Below are 17,135 nucleotides of genomic sequence, written 5' to 3'. Positions count from 1 at the left end.
TGTGAGTAATACTAAGAAAATACACTAGTGTAAGAAAAGTAGTAATTTTCATGAATTACAGAAACTAGTGTGGCCAATGTATGAAATCAAACCATTATATCAACAGAAAAAAAAATTTCCGTCTGCAGACCTTTGGGTTTGAGTCTTGGAAAAACACTCAAAAGTGAGATATTGTGCTCGGTTTTGGACAATGTACGGTGTCTGATATATCACTTTTGTTCGTTTATTAACTAAAGTACTGGAACTGAATTTTATTGTTCAAATGTATACCATGAAGTTCTACAATGATTCCCCCTTCATATATGTCCTCACTAATGTGTATCTCATCAGCATGTTTCATACCAAATACTGGAGAAGTTTTTCGCACACTAATGCATATTCAGAACTCAATCTATCTTTGCAACTTGAAATCACAAAATTACCATCAAGTAATGGTACCATATATATGAGGAGAGGAAAAATGCAAAGCAAACCTGCATAGTGATTAGTGTCCAATCATAACCTATTGATAGAGCCGGAATACCCACAAAGTGATTGACAAAAAATAGTCTCTAGTGTAGTGATAGTGCTACTACATGACAATTGAATAGTCACAAATTAAAATTAAAACTAAAATTTGTTGTCTAAATAAATCTCGTGTATTTCATGAGAAATATCAAACTATGTTTTGTCTTTAGAATCGGACACTCATGGCACCAAAGATTTTCAATACGGGATGGTTCTTGGTCCTTTCTTTAAAGACATCTCCTGGCCAAATTAAGTTCACAAGTTCCCCATTACATCTTCAACGGATTAGTCATGGAACTCGTGGCGAGTAGGCAATTATTCATTTAGAAATTGGCCTTCACGAATAAGTGCTTGGGAAAAATGGGTGTTTGGATTGGAAAAGAAATTTTCAGTTGCGTGGGAAAAATAAAAAGATGGGTGTTTTGGTCCACACGTCACATGTGCTGCCTAGTTTAATTATTCTCAATCCATATTTCAAGTTGGATTACGGGTCCTGATTGATCGATCATCTGAGAAAGATCGGCGAGTATGGACTGAAAGTTTATTGGCCCATGATGGATAATTGTAAAGATTTATATGACTGCTTTTCAATCAAATAGATTGAAGAGAAAAAATTACAAACAGTACCCAACTTATGGGCCACTCCGAATTTCAATACCCAAGCTTCCGAAACTATCACAATGGTACCCCAAATATCCCACCCGACCCAACATTCGTACCTGCCGTCATGGATGGCGTTAACTATCATGTCACGTGGCATTTTCTTAGGGGTAAAACCGACCCTCTGTCTTTACCTCCAGGGAAAAAAATACAAATAGTACCCAACCTATGACCGACTCTGAATTTCTGTACCCAAATTTTCAAAAACTATCACAATAGTACCCAGTTTATCTAGCCCGACCCAACATATGTACCTGCGTCCCACGCTTGTGCAGCCCACCCAACGCCCCGCGCCTGCGCAGCCCACCCGTGCCCAAGATGATGGGAGAGTTGGGAGGAAGAAGAAAATGAAGAGAGTTTGAGGAAGAAGAAGAAATCTGGTGAAAGGACGAGAATACCCCTCAAAGTTTGACAGTTGACTAACTCCGTAACGGCCAACAGTGTTCTAGGTACTAAAGTTGGGTCGGGGTCCGAACTTCAGGTACCAGAGTGATAGTTTTGGAAACTTGGGTACAGAAATTCGGAGTCGACCATAGTTTGGGTACTGTTTGTATTTTTTACCCTAGATTGAATTCGAAATATTACCATGAAGTAAATTATGGTGTTGCAGGTAGATTTGCTCACATTGTTAGTTTATTTTTCATTTGTTGATGTTTGGTTAGATATTCTGCTATTATTCATGATGTTTTCTACGATGACTAGAATTTATATTTTATGTCCTCTTGTTACGAAATTTAATTCAATAAATAGAATAGATTTTATGTCCTCCTGTTACAAAATTTAATTCAATATATAGAATCGGGCGTGGAGTTGGGGTTCTAGCTAGGCTGGGTTCCAAACCTCTTTAAAAAAAAAAATTTATATTGTAATAGAAATGACCATTTATCATAAACATATCTTATTTTGACTTTCAGCTCATAAAAGACACGTTGTTATGTAAAATAAAATAAAATTTACACAAACGTCAAGGACATAAGGCAAGGAGGACTCCAATCAAGTGGACTTGTCCACCACGGGGAAGGCTAAAAATTAATATAGATGGGAGCTAGTTTTTGTGCTGATACAGGCTCCAGAGGTGTGGGTGTTGTGGTTAGAAATTATGAAGCGATGTGCATGGCGACCTTTGCTAGAACGGTCCAATATGCACAGTCTGCAATTCATGTGGAAGCAGAAGCCCTTAGAGCAGGGTTGTTGATTGCAATTCACCAGGATTGGAAAGAAATTGAAGTTGAAAGTGATTGTATGAACTTAGTGAGTGCATTACATGTTGATGGAGATGATTTGTCTGACATCGGAAGGATCTTGGATGACTGTAGAAGGTATGTTAATGCATTTAACTTTTTTAACTTTCAACATATATGTCGTGAAGCAAATGGTGTGGCCAATAGATTAGCTCACCTTGCTAGATGTGGGAATTTAGATGAATTTTGTTTAGAAGAGACGCCTGTTATCATTCAGGACGTTCTCAATGAGGATTAATGTAATTTTTCTTATGTAGCTCGGGGTTCAGGTTATATGTCCCCCCCCCCCCCCCCCCACCCGATGCAAATTTTATTTCAATAAATGGAACCGGGCGTGAGCCTGAGTCTCCCAGTTAGGCTGGGTTCCAAACCCCTTTAAAAAAAAAAAAATAGTTTCTAAATTTATATAACAATACATCTCCCATCTTAGAGTAGTAATACCGTAAAAATAACAATTCAGTATTCAATAATCAACCATGATTATCTGGAGTAGCGGGTGGCTTTGGTACGCCAATGGATGGTAACAGTTTCCTTATGAAAATCTCCCTGTACTCCATATCATTCCCTGTGCTCTTCACTTCTGCAAGGAAAAAAAAATTCAATACCAGTTATGTTAAAGACCCTGCTTATTTAGACATGATCTCTGATCAGCTAATCATCGATCATCAATTCAACGTCTCCGGCAACATAAAATACGCCGGGGGGGGGGGGGGGGGTGTGGAGAGAGAGTACCTGTAGCAAAAGCCACCTCTGATGACAAAACTAGCAAAAGCATGAAGGCTGTGGAATAGCTGTAAATCTTATGTAATTATGATTCTTATTTATTTAGGTTATCATGTAATTATAGGAATGATTGTTTCCTATTAGGGTTAGACTACTCCTCTTGTCCTTGTATATATACCCCTTTGTGGGATGAATAGTATTATTATTGAAAACCCTAAAATTAAAGTATTCTTTTCTACTTGGTATCAGAGCAGGTTCAATCCTTTGAACTTGCCTGCATCCTTTGAATCCTAAATCCTAAATCCTGAATCCTGAATCCTGAATCCTGAATCCCAAAGCACACCACAAACCGCTGCTTACCACCACCATTAAAATCAAGTCATCCCTGAATTTTTGAAACCCTAAAAAAACCAAACCTGAAAAAAAAAAAAAACAAACAAACAAACCCCAAATTCCTCAATGGTCGTTCAACGCCGACCAGGTCCTCCTCCAGGCTTCTCAGGTCCTTCTCCACGCCGTCCTCATGACAAACCAAACCCATACGCAAACAAAAAATGTGTTGTCTGTGGGGAAGTAGGTCATACCAAGGAGCGGTGCTATGAAGTGATTGGCTACCCTGATCGGTGGGACTTCACCAGGAAACCACGAAAGAATCCGGGCAAGGCGGCTATTGCTACTACAGAGGAAGAGCATCTCGACAATGCCTCCGCTAATGTAGCGCAGTCAGGTATGAAGGGTAAGGCTACTTTGAATAATACATGGATAATTGATACAGGTGCATCTGATCATATGACCAATGACCCTAGTTTTGTGAAAAACCTTAGACGTTCCTCTCAAAATATTGTCTCTACTGCTGATGGTACTCCAACTCCGGTCACCGGAGAAGGTTCTATTGTTGTATCTGATACCTTAACCCTTGAATCTGTCCTAGTTGTTCCCTCACTAGCTTATAATCTCCTATCTGTTGGTCAGATTATTTTAGCACTTGCATGTATTGTGACATTCTATCCATCTTTCTGTGTGTTTCAAGACATTCTGACTCGGCGGATTCTTGGTTATGGTGTTAGAAGGGGAAAATTATACTACCTGGATCTGACAGAGACTGGAGAAAACCAGCAGCATCTTTTGGGGCAAGCTAATCAGATTAATGGGGTAGAGAATGCAAAGGAAGCAGTATGGTTATGGCATCGCCGTTTAGGTCATCTATCTTTTAGTTATCTTAAGAAGCTGCAACCTCATTTGTTTTCGGTTGTCAGTGATTTGGATTTCCATTGTGACATTTGTGAACTGGCCAAGAGCCACCGTATTTCATATTCACCAAGTCTTCATAAAAGTCCTGTTCCTTTTATGAAAATTCACTCTGATGTCTGGGGTCCTGCAAAGATTCCTTCTCTTTCTGGAGCTCGGTATTTTGTAACGTTTATTGATGATTGCACTCGCATGACATGGGTGTTATTTCTGAAGAATAAGAGTGATGTATTTGGAATGTTTATCGAATTTTACAAAATGGTGGCAACTCAATATCAACAATCCATCCGAGTGTTTCAGTCTGACAATGGTGGAGAGTTTGTGAATGGCCCTATGATTGAGTTTTGCCGGTCACATGGAATTCGTCATCAAACCTCCAATTCTTATACTCCTCAACAGAATGGGTTAGCAGAACGGAAGAACAGGCAGTTGATGGAAGTTGTTCGTGCTTCCTTATTTGGCATGAATGTACCTCGGTCCTATTGGGGAGAAGCAGTAAAATCTGCAGCATATCTTATCAACCGTACTCCTTCACGGGTGATTGAGTTTCAGAATCCTCATCAGAAGCTTCATACATTTTTGACCATCCCTTCTATGCCTAATTTGGAGCCCCGGGTGTTTGGGTGCACAGCCTATGTTCATATTCCCAAGTCTCAACGCAACAAGCTTGATCCCCGTGCCCGTAAGTGTATCTTTATTGGTTATGCTGACTTCCAGAAGGGTTATCGATGTTATGATCCCCTTACTAGCACTTTACATGTCTCTCTTGATGTTGCTTTTCGTGAATCTGAGCCTTATTACTCAGGGGGAGCTTCTCAGTCTTCCCTTCAGGGGGAGAGAGGTTGTGAAGGGAATCCTCGTTCTATTATTGATTTTGATGTCTTTGAAGACTTGGAAAATTTGGAGGATACATTTGAGGGTAGAAAAAATTTGGAAACAGAAAATGCAGTTGCCGAACAGAGCATTGTGAATTCCGAAATAGACAATGCGACTGCCGAACGAAGTGTTGCGAATTCCGAAACAGAAAATGCGACTGCCAAACAGAGTGTTGTGAATTCCGAAACAGAAAATGTAACTGCCGAACAGAGTGTTGTGAATTCCGAGACAGAAGAGACGACTTTTCTGGATAGTTTGAATCAAAATCAAGACATATCTGAAGCTCACACACAAGATATTCCCCCTTCTACATCACCAACTGAAGATCCCGGTCAGAATGATCCGCCTCAAGTACCCCTAAACTTTAATGAATCTTCTGGGTTAGAAAGTGTCGAACCTAGGAAATCACAAAGGGTTACCAAGGGAATTCCTAAGAAACAATATGAACCAGATATCAAAGCCAAAGCTAAATACCCTATAGCTAATTTTATGTCTAACCATAGGATTTCTGGGTCACATGCACTTGTTATTGATCAATTATCTACTGTATCTATTCCTAGTAACGTGCAGGATGCATTAACGGATCCAAAATGGACAAAGGCGATGAATGAAGAATTGGAAGCTCTTCAAAAGAATGCAACATGGGAACTAGTACCTATGCCGGTTGGAAAGAAGACTGTAGGGTGTCGTTGGGTATTTACTGTGAAGCTTAATGCAGATGGAACTATTAATAGATACAAGGCGAGGTTGGGTGCCAAAGGATACACACAACGTTATGGGATTGATTATGAGGAGACTTTTGCACCTGTGGCAAAGATCAATACTGTTCGGATTCTAATCTCACTTGCAGCAAACAAAGATTGGCCCTTACACCAGTTTGACGTGAAGAATGCGTTTCTTAATGGGAATTTGGAAGAAGAAGTGTACATGGATGTGCCCCCAGGTGTTAAGAATTACCCAAGTGAAGTTGGCAAGGTGTGTAAATTGAAGAAGTCTTTGTATGGCCTGAAGCAATCTCCAAGAGCCTGGTTTGGGAGATTTTCAAAGTCCATTAGAGCCTTTGGGTACAGACAGAGCAATTCTGACCATACCTTGTTTATCAAGCGCAAGAATGGTAAGATTACAGCTCTTATTGTGTATGTTGATGACATGATTGTTACAGGGGATGATCCGAAAGAGATGAATGAGTTACAAAAGTATCTGTCAAAGGAGTTTGAAATGAAGGATCTGGGACAACTGAAGTATTTTCTGGGTATTGAAGTTGCGAGGTCTAAGAAGGGAATTTCACTGTCACAGAGGAAGTATGTTCTTGACTTACTTACTGAAACGGGGATGCTGGACTGCAGTCCAATTGAGACACCCATTGAGATGAATCATAGACTTGCCATTTATCCTGATCAAATTCCAACTGATAAAGGAAGATATCAACGTCTTGTAGGAAGGTTGATTTATCTTTCACATACTAGACCTGATATTGCTTATGCTGTGAGTGTTGTCAGTCAGTTTATGCATTGTCCTAGTGAAGAACATATGGATGCAGTTTTTCGGATTTTGAGGTATTTGAAGATGGCGCCAGGTAAAGGATTACTGTTTGAGAAAAAGGATGAATTGGAAGTTAGGGGATACACAGATGCAGATTGGGCTGGTGATAAAACTGACAGGCGTTCTACATCTGGGTACTTCACTTTTGTAGGAGGGAACCTTGTCACTTGGCGTAGCAAGAAACAGAAAGTTGTGGTCAGATCAAGTGCAGAAGCTGAATTTCGAGGTATGGCACATAGAGTCTGTGAAATGTTATGGATTCGTAATGTCCTGAAAGATCTAGGTTACAAGCTTAGACAACCTATGGATTTGCATTGTGATAATAAAGCTGCTATTGAGATTGCACATAATCCAGTTCAGCATGATAGGACAAAGCATGTGGAGGTTGACCGTCATTTTATTAAAGAAAATCTTGACAGAAAGGTTATTCTTTTTCCATTTGTAAACTCAGAAGAGCAGTTAGCTGATGTTCTTACTAAAGGAGTGTCCAGGAAGATATTTGACAGCTCAGTTGACAAGTTGGGCATGATAGATATCTATGCACCAACTTGAGGGGGAGTGTGGAATAGCTGTAAATCTTATGTAATTATGATTCTTATTTATTTAGGTTATCATGTAATTATAGGAATGATTGTTTCCTATTAGTGTTAGACTACTCCTCTTGTCCTTGTATATATACCCCTTTGTGGGATGAATAGTATTATTATTGAAAACCCTAAAATTAAAGTATTCTTTTCTACTAAGGCAATCATGTAAACAGCGCAGCCTTTGAGGTGAACCATTTTATCTTATACAGGGAAGGACCAACTGTGCGACTACGTACTTTTGCTACTAGTACTCCTTTTCCCTTTATATCAACTTTGGTAAAACGACGTCTTAGTTTTTAATCAATTTGTTATTTGACAAAAAGCTGAGTGTTGGAACCAAGCCAAAGTCAAAGTCTTTGACTTCCAAGATATGTGCAAGCATATAACGAAATAGTCCATGCAAAATTTCTCATGTACGTGATTCCCAAGTCATGGTTTTGTATTTAATTGTTCTCTTCTCCGATCCTCTTGTTCTTTTTCTCTTCTTTCTGTTACGGAGTCCAAGTCGTTAACTAATTTTCTTGTTGAAAGGGTCCAAGTCATGCATGAATTGGTACATGCAAATATACTATTTCCATTCATATATTGATCACTTGATGAATTGCAATTAGTATTGATCGAGATGATACATTTGGCTTCTTTGAAATATAGGGTGAGATAATTCTTGGTCAAGTACGTGGAATATTAATCGAGGGCGGCGCAGATGTGTAGCAACTAACAACAATCATCATATACACATTAAGGATCTAATAGAAAAAATATCCCAAGATCGACCTGACCAGTTCTGTGTGACGAAATAGTCTTAATTCTGAACTATAGAATATCTTGTCTAGCTGCGACATGTGGTTCACAAAATCATAATGCAAATGATCATGGCTCTACGGGCTGGAGTAAAGAACCTGGGATTCAGCATCCCACTTTTCCATACTGTCTTCTGTCTTGTGTTATTGATTCCAGCGACACCTAGCCATTCCCAGATCGCCGTTATAAGGTTTATCGGGTGGATCTACTGTTGCATGCATGTTTTCTCTTCAAATGTGAGATTAATTTTGGTCGGTAATCCTCTTTCAGAGGTAAGTTAATGGCCTCAATCTCAAATCGAGTTCAGTTATCCTGTTTTTATTTTCTTTTCAGGTCGACTAAAGTTTACTCGAATCTGCACCTACTCAAAGTGCTAACCAGTGGCGAATCAATGGATCAAAATTTATTTGGGTGGCGTATATTTTTATTTTGATAAAAGAGAACTTTTTTTTTTAAAGAAGAAATGTCAGTTCATAATTCAACTAGATTACATTTAACGATCCTCCTCAATACAACTGATAGAGGAATCAAGTAATACTTGAGTAAATCCATATTTTCAAGCTATTAAGCCCAACCAGAACAGCTCTTAAAAAACCCATGAAACAAATCAAAGGCATAGGAAATGGCAGCTAGCCTGCCACATCTCTTCTAAACAAGCAGATATCCATCCACCCAAACAATTAAACAAGTATAAAACGAAATTAAAAATTGCAAAACAAACTCTAGAAAAATTTGAGCCCTGGCCCAATTAAAGGCCCAGACCACACCCCTGCCCCCCCAAAAAAAAACAAAAACAAAGCTGCCATGGGAAGTTGGGAACCCAAAGTTGTATTCACCACTATCACCGCACCGTCGCCGAGGTAGACCCAATCCAAAACCAAACCACAGCTAGAAGTCCCACCATCACCATCAATGCAGCTGAGATTGAAAAGTGAGACTGATTGCTCAAAATGAAACACGATATTAATTTGCTCAAAATATATGGTATTTCCTAATACAAAGAGTAGTTTGGTTGGTACGTGCTTCAAAATTTTAACAGATGTTGGGACATTGTTTATAGTTAATTTTTTAAAAGACATTGACTTCGATTTGAATCAGAGTCGAGGACTAAAATATTAATATTTCGGTGAAGATTTAGTTCTTTCTTAGTCCTCGAAATTTTCATTGCCTACCACCATAATTTTGCAAGATATTTACAAAATTTCGCGAACTATCCCGATATTTACCGAAATGTGCAATATTCTTTGAAATTTAGGGAATATTCCAAAGAAAACCTTGAACATCCAAGCAAACCTTGAACAAACCAGTGCCCTTCCAAAATAAAGTCAACAAACGCACAAGGCCCCAACCAACTCGACTGACTGTTGGTTTTGGTTCTAATATACTCTTTTTTATATTAGAATGTATTTTTCATGGAAAAGATTACTAATTTTTTTTACAGTTAATTTAAACTTCTAAGATATAATTTCTAGCAATTTTGTATTTTTAATTTGTTGACTCTAACATTTCTAAATAGTTTAATGCTTTACAAGATCTCCTAAATACTTTTGCAATATTTTAGTATTATTAATTCGTTTGTATTTGATTGAATAACTCTACAACTTTACTAAGTCTCTAATTATAATTGGTACCATATATTTTACTGGCGACAGCATATGTACTCTAAATAACTATAATTCATGATGAAATGAAGGTTGTGTTGGAGAGGAAAGATCCCACATTGGAAAAGTGACAAATAAAATATAACTTATAAGTGGGTGGATCTCACCCAATTGTACCGAGGCCTTTTGTGATTAAAACCCAACACCTAATGGGTGGTTAATTGTCGCTGTTTAACAGGTTGTTCACCATTTTTTTCCCAAATATAATAGATAATGGAACAAATAAGTAGCTCACAAAGTTTCACTAAAAATTTCAATAATTTTCTCTCAATTTCCACCAATTCTTTCAAAAATTTATCGATATCGATATTTCCATCGAAATTTTTATATTTCAGAGTATCGATATTTCCTCGATACTCGATATTTTAGTCATTGATCAGAGTACAATACATGTTTAATTAACTAAGTTATAGACTTCTTGTGACTTGTGTCCATCTCAGTATAAGTCAATTTATTCTCGTGGTTATTACGTTGTCTTCATATAAGTTACTTAGCCGGCTCTATATATGCACATAACGACATAGATAATAGGGGTTTGGCAAGACAAGCATTAAATTAGAACAATAGTCATATGAACTATATATTAATCTTACAGCAGGTTCATATCAGAACGTTTTTTGGGGCAAGGAGTAAGGACATTGCAGACCGTATTTTGGGGCACGGAGATATTATACAAAAGCCATTATCTTCTCTATATAAACTGTCTGAGTAGTCTTACCATTTCACCACACCTCCTCATATTCATCAACTTTCAAATCCTAGCCTACAATGGAGTTCACCAACCAGAGAAAATGCATCTGTTTGGCGTTGGTCCTCATGTTGGGGGCATGGTCTTCCGAAGCCACTTCTCGCAGTCTCCAAGATGCATTGGCGTATGGGAGGTATGAGCAATGGATAGCTCGTTATGGACGTGTGTATAGTGATATCAAAGAGAAGGAGGATCGCTTCAAGATATTCAAGGAAAATGAGGCATTTATAGAATCTTCCAACAATGACGGAAACAAACTTTACAAGTTGAGTTTGAACCAATTTGCAGACCTTACAAATGAAGAGTTCACTGCCTCAAGAAATCGATTCAAGGCGCACGAATGTTCCACAAAGACCACTACTTTCAAGTACGAAAATGCTACTGTGCCGGCTACAATGGACTGGAGAAAGAAGGGAGCTGTAACTCCCATCAAGGACCAAGGCCAATGTGGTATGTAACACACTATTCTCTCTCTCTCTCTCTCTGTTTTTTTTCTTGTCATAAGATTATTTTCCATTTGCAAAAAAAAAAAAAAAAAACTTTGCACATTATGCTAATTAACTCTATTCTAACTGTTACAAATTTGAAATTCAAATGTATACAGGAAGTTGTTGGGCATTCTCCGCAGTGGGAGCTATGGAAGGAATCACTCAACTTACAACTGGTAAACTAATCTCTTTGTCAGAGCAAGAGCTTGTTGACTGTGATGTCAAAGGTGTAGACCAAGGCTGTGCAGGTGGCCTTATGGATGATGCATTTCAGTTTGTTATTCAAAATCATGGTATTAATACCGAGGCTAATTATCCCTACACGGCTGTCGATGGTACATGCAATGCCAAGAAGGAAGCAGGCCATGCTGCCACAATAACTGGCCACGAAGATGTGCCTGCAAACAGCGAAAGTGCCCTTCTTAAGGCCGTGGCTAATCAACCTATCTCTGTTGCTATTGATGCTAGTGGATCTGACTTCCAGTTCTATTCAAGTGGTGTTTTCACAGGAACATGTGGAACGGGTCTAGACCATGGTGTTACCGCTGTTGGTTATGGTGTGAGTGCTGATGGGACAAAGTACTGGTTGGTAAAGAACTCATGGGGTGCACAATGGGGTGAAGAAGGTTACATAAGAATGCAAAGAGACGTTGCTGCACCGGAAGGTCTGTGTGGTATTGCCATGGAAGCCTCTTACCCCACTGCTTAATGTACCATTGAAATCGAATCAAAGCCCTACTACCATTGTAGGTATATATACTTATCATGATATGTACATGAACTTGTGTGTAATACTAAGAAAATACACTAGTGTAAGAAAAGTAGCAAGTTTCATGAAATACAGAAACTAGCTAGTGTGGCCAATGTATGAAATCAAACCATTATATCAATAGAAAAATTATATATTTGCTATCTGCAAACCTTTGGCCTTGAGTCTTAGATAACACTCAAAAGTGAGATATTGTGCTTGGTTTTGGACATCTAGTGTCTGATATATAACTTTTGTTCGTTTATTAACTAACGTACTGGAACTGAATTTTATTGTTCTGATGTTATACCATGAAATTCTATAATGACTCCCCCTTTATATATGTCCTCACTAATGTAGATCTCATCAGTTTGTTTCATACCAAATACTGGCAAAGTTTTCGCAGACTGGATCGTAGGTCATTACTACAAGAAAATGACTCTTTTACCGCGCACATTTTACGGCGTGCATTAATGTGTGCCGTAATAGGCACACATTTACGGCGCATTTTCACACAAGCCGTTAATACCCTTTCTGATATGGTCTTTTACGGCGTGCATTAATGCGTGCCGTAATAGACACACATTTACGGCGCATTTTCACGCAGGCCGTTAATACCCTTTCTAATATGGTCTTTTACGGCGTGCATTAATGCGTGCCGTAATAGACACACATTTACGGCGCATTTTCACGCAGGCCGTTAATACCCTTTCTGATATAGTCTTTTACGGCGTGCATCAATGAACGCCGTTAATGTCATTGTTCATTTAGTTTTTTATGGCATGCATTGATGTGTGCCGTAAAAGTAAAAGGCCAAAAATTTTCACTAAAGTTTTTATTTCCCTCCATCTTTTCCCTCTACACTTTTCATTTTTATTTTTTTCATTTCATAACACAGCCTCGAGCCCTCTTTCTCACTGCCTCACTTCCAGTCCACGACCCTATCTCATTTTAGTTTCTCTCTCTTCCTTTCGCTCTCTCTTTCTTCACTGGCCTCTCAGTTTTCTCTTCGTCATCGACAATTCGAGATCGCCAAGGAGACCGCCAAGGACTGGGTTAAGCTCACCGTCCAAAACTGTCAAGCCAAGGTCTCGGTGGTCCCCTCTACCGCCTCTTTGGGATCTGCGTTTTGCTTGGAGCCGGATCGCGACCACAAAATTTCAACTGCTTCAGATTCGTTTTCTCTACCTTCTTCCTTCACACATCTCTCAGCCGGAGCTTCCTCCTTTCCCTCCAGGTCCATCTCTGCTGTTACTCTTTTCTTAAATCTTGTTTTCGTCGGTTTGTTTTGATTTAATCTTGCTCAGTTATCATCGTTGTCGTTTATTCTTCTTAATTTCAGATCCAGTTATGATTAAATCTTTTGTAAAGATCCAATATTGGGGCCGCTAAGTTTGTGAAGGAGATGGGGCTCAATTATCTAGCTGCACTTAGCAATATCACCAATTTCAAAAGAGAGGCTTTTGGGTATGTGACTTTTTCTTAGAATCTGAATCTATTTCTAGGTTTTCGTTCTGCCATAGACCCATTACAAAGTTGGAACCGACTCATATTTGATCTCCATTTTCGGTTAATCCACTATAGCTCCGTCAGATTTGTTGTCATTCTCGTCCTTATTATTATTTTTTTGTAAGTTGAATCATGGATTTTATTCTTGTTGTGCTGTTTTGATTGTCAAATTGAATTTTTGTTCTGTTTTACTGAATATGTTTTCAGAAAGCATGCTTCTCAATTCTCACTTTCTCAGTCAATATTAGAAGACTCTCTGTAAGTCAAAATAATTGTAACTTGTGCACTTATAGATCAATTATTGACTCCTGCATATCTACTTTTAGCTTGGTGTAAAGCTAAGAAGTTTTGCTAATCATATGTGTTTTTCTACCAGCTTTAAGAGAAGACGCAAGTTGATTGAAGGTTGGATGGCCAAACCAATATGGAAGCAGGTTGGTGGAAACTCAGAATTATGAGTTGACTGTGAATTGATTATTCCCTGAAAGACTATTGAAAGTAATCCATGTCAAGTATCATAATATGTGACTACTACGATTGGTCAGAATTTTTGAACTTCCAGTTTCCTTTATGCATTTTCAGGCTGACCCTCGATTTGTATGGAACAAAAATCTTTTGGATGAACTTATCGAGTTCAAGTTAAGATTTTTCTACTGTAAGGTACGATTAGTTCAAGGTCTAAATTATGTCGTTTCAGTTCCTTTAGTGTATGAGACACTTTACAGGTATGCTCTTTTTTTTTTTTTTCTCCCTCTTCCTTTTGGTGCTACTGCAGCTGTGCTTTTTATTGATGAAAAAGATTTCTATTGCATTTAGTTAAGTCCTTTGGAATATTAAGTAACAGTATCTAGCTTATCTAGATTCTGAATGACATACCTAACTTTTCATTTATTTTTTTGTTTATTGATCTGTTTCTCACTTGTATGACTGGTTTTCAATTCTGAAACTTTATACTGTAATAGTAGCAATAAGTGATGAACCCTGCTTGGGTTTGTTTATCCAGATCTTTAAGTGTTGCACTATTATCCACCCCGAGCTCTTCTCTCTCTCTCCTTTTTTTTTTTTTTTGTTTAAATTATTTATTTTCTCTTGCAGGGGGATCCAGAAACAGATTTCTACAAGTTCTAAAGCTCGTAAGCTTATTGCACTTTCATTCCTAAGGATCAGTTTGGCATACATGGAGTTTAAGAGAATTTATGAGGTTGAATTACTATGCATTTTTTGTAAGCTTATTGCACTTTCATTCCTACAATGAATACTGTTTTTGTCAAGCTAAAATCTTGTATGTCTTTTGCAAATGCTTTAAGCCATACTGTTTCTTTTGTGTAATTGCATTTACTTAGTCCGGACAGATTGCCCACCTCAAATTTATATTCCAGTTTTCCGCACCACAGAGTTTAAGATCACAAGTTTTACTGAAGCCCAGATCTCGAAATGAAGAACCCTGGTTCTGCATTTGATATTATTTATGAACACTGCAGAGTCATGTTCCATGGCATTGGTGTTCTGAAGTTTGCTGCTTTGTTAGGTAAAATCCATCTTCAATACTTATAATTCAGTGTTGCTTTTTATCTCAGAATTGAAGAAAATACCATTATTTGGGAAATAACAGCTAGCTGGTATGTAATATAATAAGAAGAGTTAAAGTACTAAACTTTTATTTACTAAATCAAGTTGGGTTGTGTGATTCGATGTGTTTGTGTGTGTCTGCAAAATCTGTGTAGGATAGTTGCATTTGTTAAAATGTATGTGCATTGTGACAGTAAATCATTTATTTAATTAACTCAGAAATTTTCACTATATACCTTGACAGGCTTAAGCAAGTCCCAAAATTTATAAGTTGTATTAGACATGAAGTTTTTTAGGATTTAGTTTGGCTTTCAGTAAGTTGGTGCTCTGTTTTGGCTTTGCTTATGTGTTTGGATTGCTGGTGCAGTACACATAATGGATTGAGAGGTATGTTTGATTTATACTTTTGATTTGCTTTCTGGTGATGATGAAGGTTATACATGTTGGTTTTGTGGTCGTAGTGGAGGACTAGACCTCACATTAATAGTTTTCTTACTTTATTCTCTGCTAGGCAAGCCCAAACTAAACCATTTGATTTGTGCAGAACAAGAACTTTGAATTGATAAAAAAAAAAAAAATCTATATCAGTATGTGTATTGTGTAGATATGCATTTTAATTGGCTTTTAGTCTTTCAGGATTTTGCTTCTGCAATGTCTATCATTTCTTCTGTTTTGCACTTGTGAAAGAACGAAACACTCACTTCTCAATGCATGTTGCAGTTACTATTCTATGTATGGACATTTCAAGAAGTTGGATGAAGAGATTAAAAGGGGAGCTGCATCTTTGGAAGTAGAAGCCCAACTATCTCAAGTTTGCAATTGTCGATCACTTCGTATTATGGAATTGATATACGATAAATCAAGAAGCTGCATAAACTATTTGTTAGCCAGAACTTTGACCACTATATTTGAAATTTAGTTTCCAATGTTTTGAGATTAGTTTAAAAGAACTTTAATGAAGTTACCAATAGAGTTAGTTAATTTCAACTATCTAGAATTTGTGCTACAAGTATTTTTCACTTTTGACCTTGATTATGATGACTTCCTTATGTCAGTTACTTGTGGTGTTGCTGGAAAGTCACTGGACTTTACTATGTTTTGGTATGCTAATGACTAATTCTGCAGGGATGGTCATTTTCACATGATCCATTGCACAAATGAAGGTTATATTTACAATTTTTTTTTTTTGAAATATTGTTCCCTTTTATTTATCTGTTGTCATTAACAATGGAACACACTTCTTTCCAGACACTTTTACATTATGTTCCTGCGGTGGTGGTAGTCCTTGATCTGTTTGCTGAAGTGAAACTGTGAAACTGATATGTGAATTGAACTTGTACAGTTAGAGTTTGATTGATTGATGTAATGACAACTGCTAATGCTACTTGTACATTTTTAATTGTCATTTTGTAAATGAAATTACTTATAACGATAATCTGATTGAAATGTTTCTCTTACATCTAATTTGTCATATGGATATGGTGATACAAATGTGAAATTGGTAAAAATATAAATTTTTTTTTTAATTAAAAAAAACCTTATTTACGGCATGCAAGCTGCGCCTTAAATAGGAACTCAATCACTCTTTTACGGCACACATTATACGCCTTAAATAGAAAGTCTTTTACGGCGTGCAACATGTGCCGTAAATAACATGAGTGACATTTCCGATATCACTTTGACTGCGTTCTTGGATGCACTTTAACGGCGCATTTTAGTGTGCCGTAATTGTGGTACGTCTTTTACTGCTCCGGCATTTACAGCCTGCTTTTGTGCGCCGTAAATACCCTTTTACGGCACACATTGTGGGCAGTAAAAGACCGTTTTTTGGTGTAGTGACTACTCTAGCTGTGGACTCATAACGGACTTGATGAAAAGCTCAAAAAATGTAACTCCGCAACTTCCTGCTGTAGAGTTAGTCCCTCTTAGAATCGAAGAAAGCTCTCTTCTGGTTGTCTTCTAAATTTGAAACAATTTTTTACTGAGTTGGTCCCTGCACCGTAATATGTATATGTTACCACCAGAAATATCAAAAACTTAATCAGAAGAGACCTTCGAATTCTGGTGGATTTGCTTTGTGTCATGGATACTTGATATTTAAAGTAATATGTTGAACCTGAGATTCCATTACAGTAAAGTTATAGTTACTCTTTCCCTTCCATTAAATATGAGCTGAAAAAAAAATTCAGAAGGGATTGACAATTACAAGGGGTCGATGTCAGACTAC

At 37.7% G+C, this 17,135-nt stretch overlaps 1 protein-coding gene and 1 long non-coding RNA gene across 2 annotated transcripts; both read left to right on the top strand.

The window, feature by feature from the left end:
• The first annotated feature begins 10,614 nt into the window (after positions 1 to 10,614).
• On the top strand, positions 10,615 to 11,791 carry LOC112180392 (senescence-specific cysteine protease SAG39). Its single transcript, XM_024318936.2, has 2 exons — positions 10,615 to 11,044; positions 11,199 to 11,791. Exons 1-2 carry the CDS (start codon positions 10,615 to 10,617, stop codon positions 11,789 to 11,791), a joined length of 1,023 nt encoding a protein of 340 aa, XP_024174704.1.
• A 978-nt stretch (positions 11,792 to 12,769) lies between these two features.
• On the top strand, positions 12,770 to 13,970 carry LOC112180401. The gene is made up of 4 exons (XR_002928282.2): positions 12,770 to 13,067; positions 13,173 to 13,297; positions 13,716 to 13,773; positions 13,922 to 13,970. It is a non-coding gene; the product is annotated as an uncharacterized LOC112180401 (long non-coding RNA).
• Positions 13,971 to 17,135: the final 3,165 nt, after the last annotated feature.

Source organism: Rosa chinensis, chromosome 1, assembly GCF_002994745.2.
Source record: "Rosa chinensis cultivar Old Blush chromosome 1, RchiOBHm-V2, whole genome shotgun sequence".
Classification (NCBI taxonomy): domain Eukaryota; kingdom Viridiplantae; phylum Streptophyta; class Magnoliopsida; order Rosales; family Rosaceae; genus Rosa; species Rosa chinensis.
This window is presented reverse-complemented; position numbering and strand designations above follow the sequence as displayed.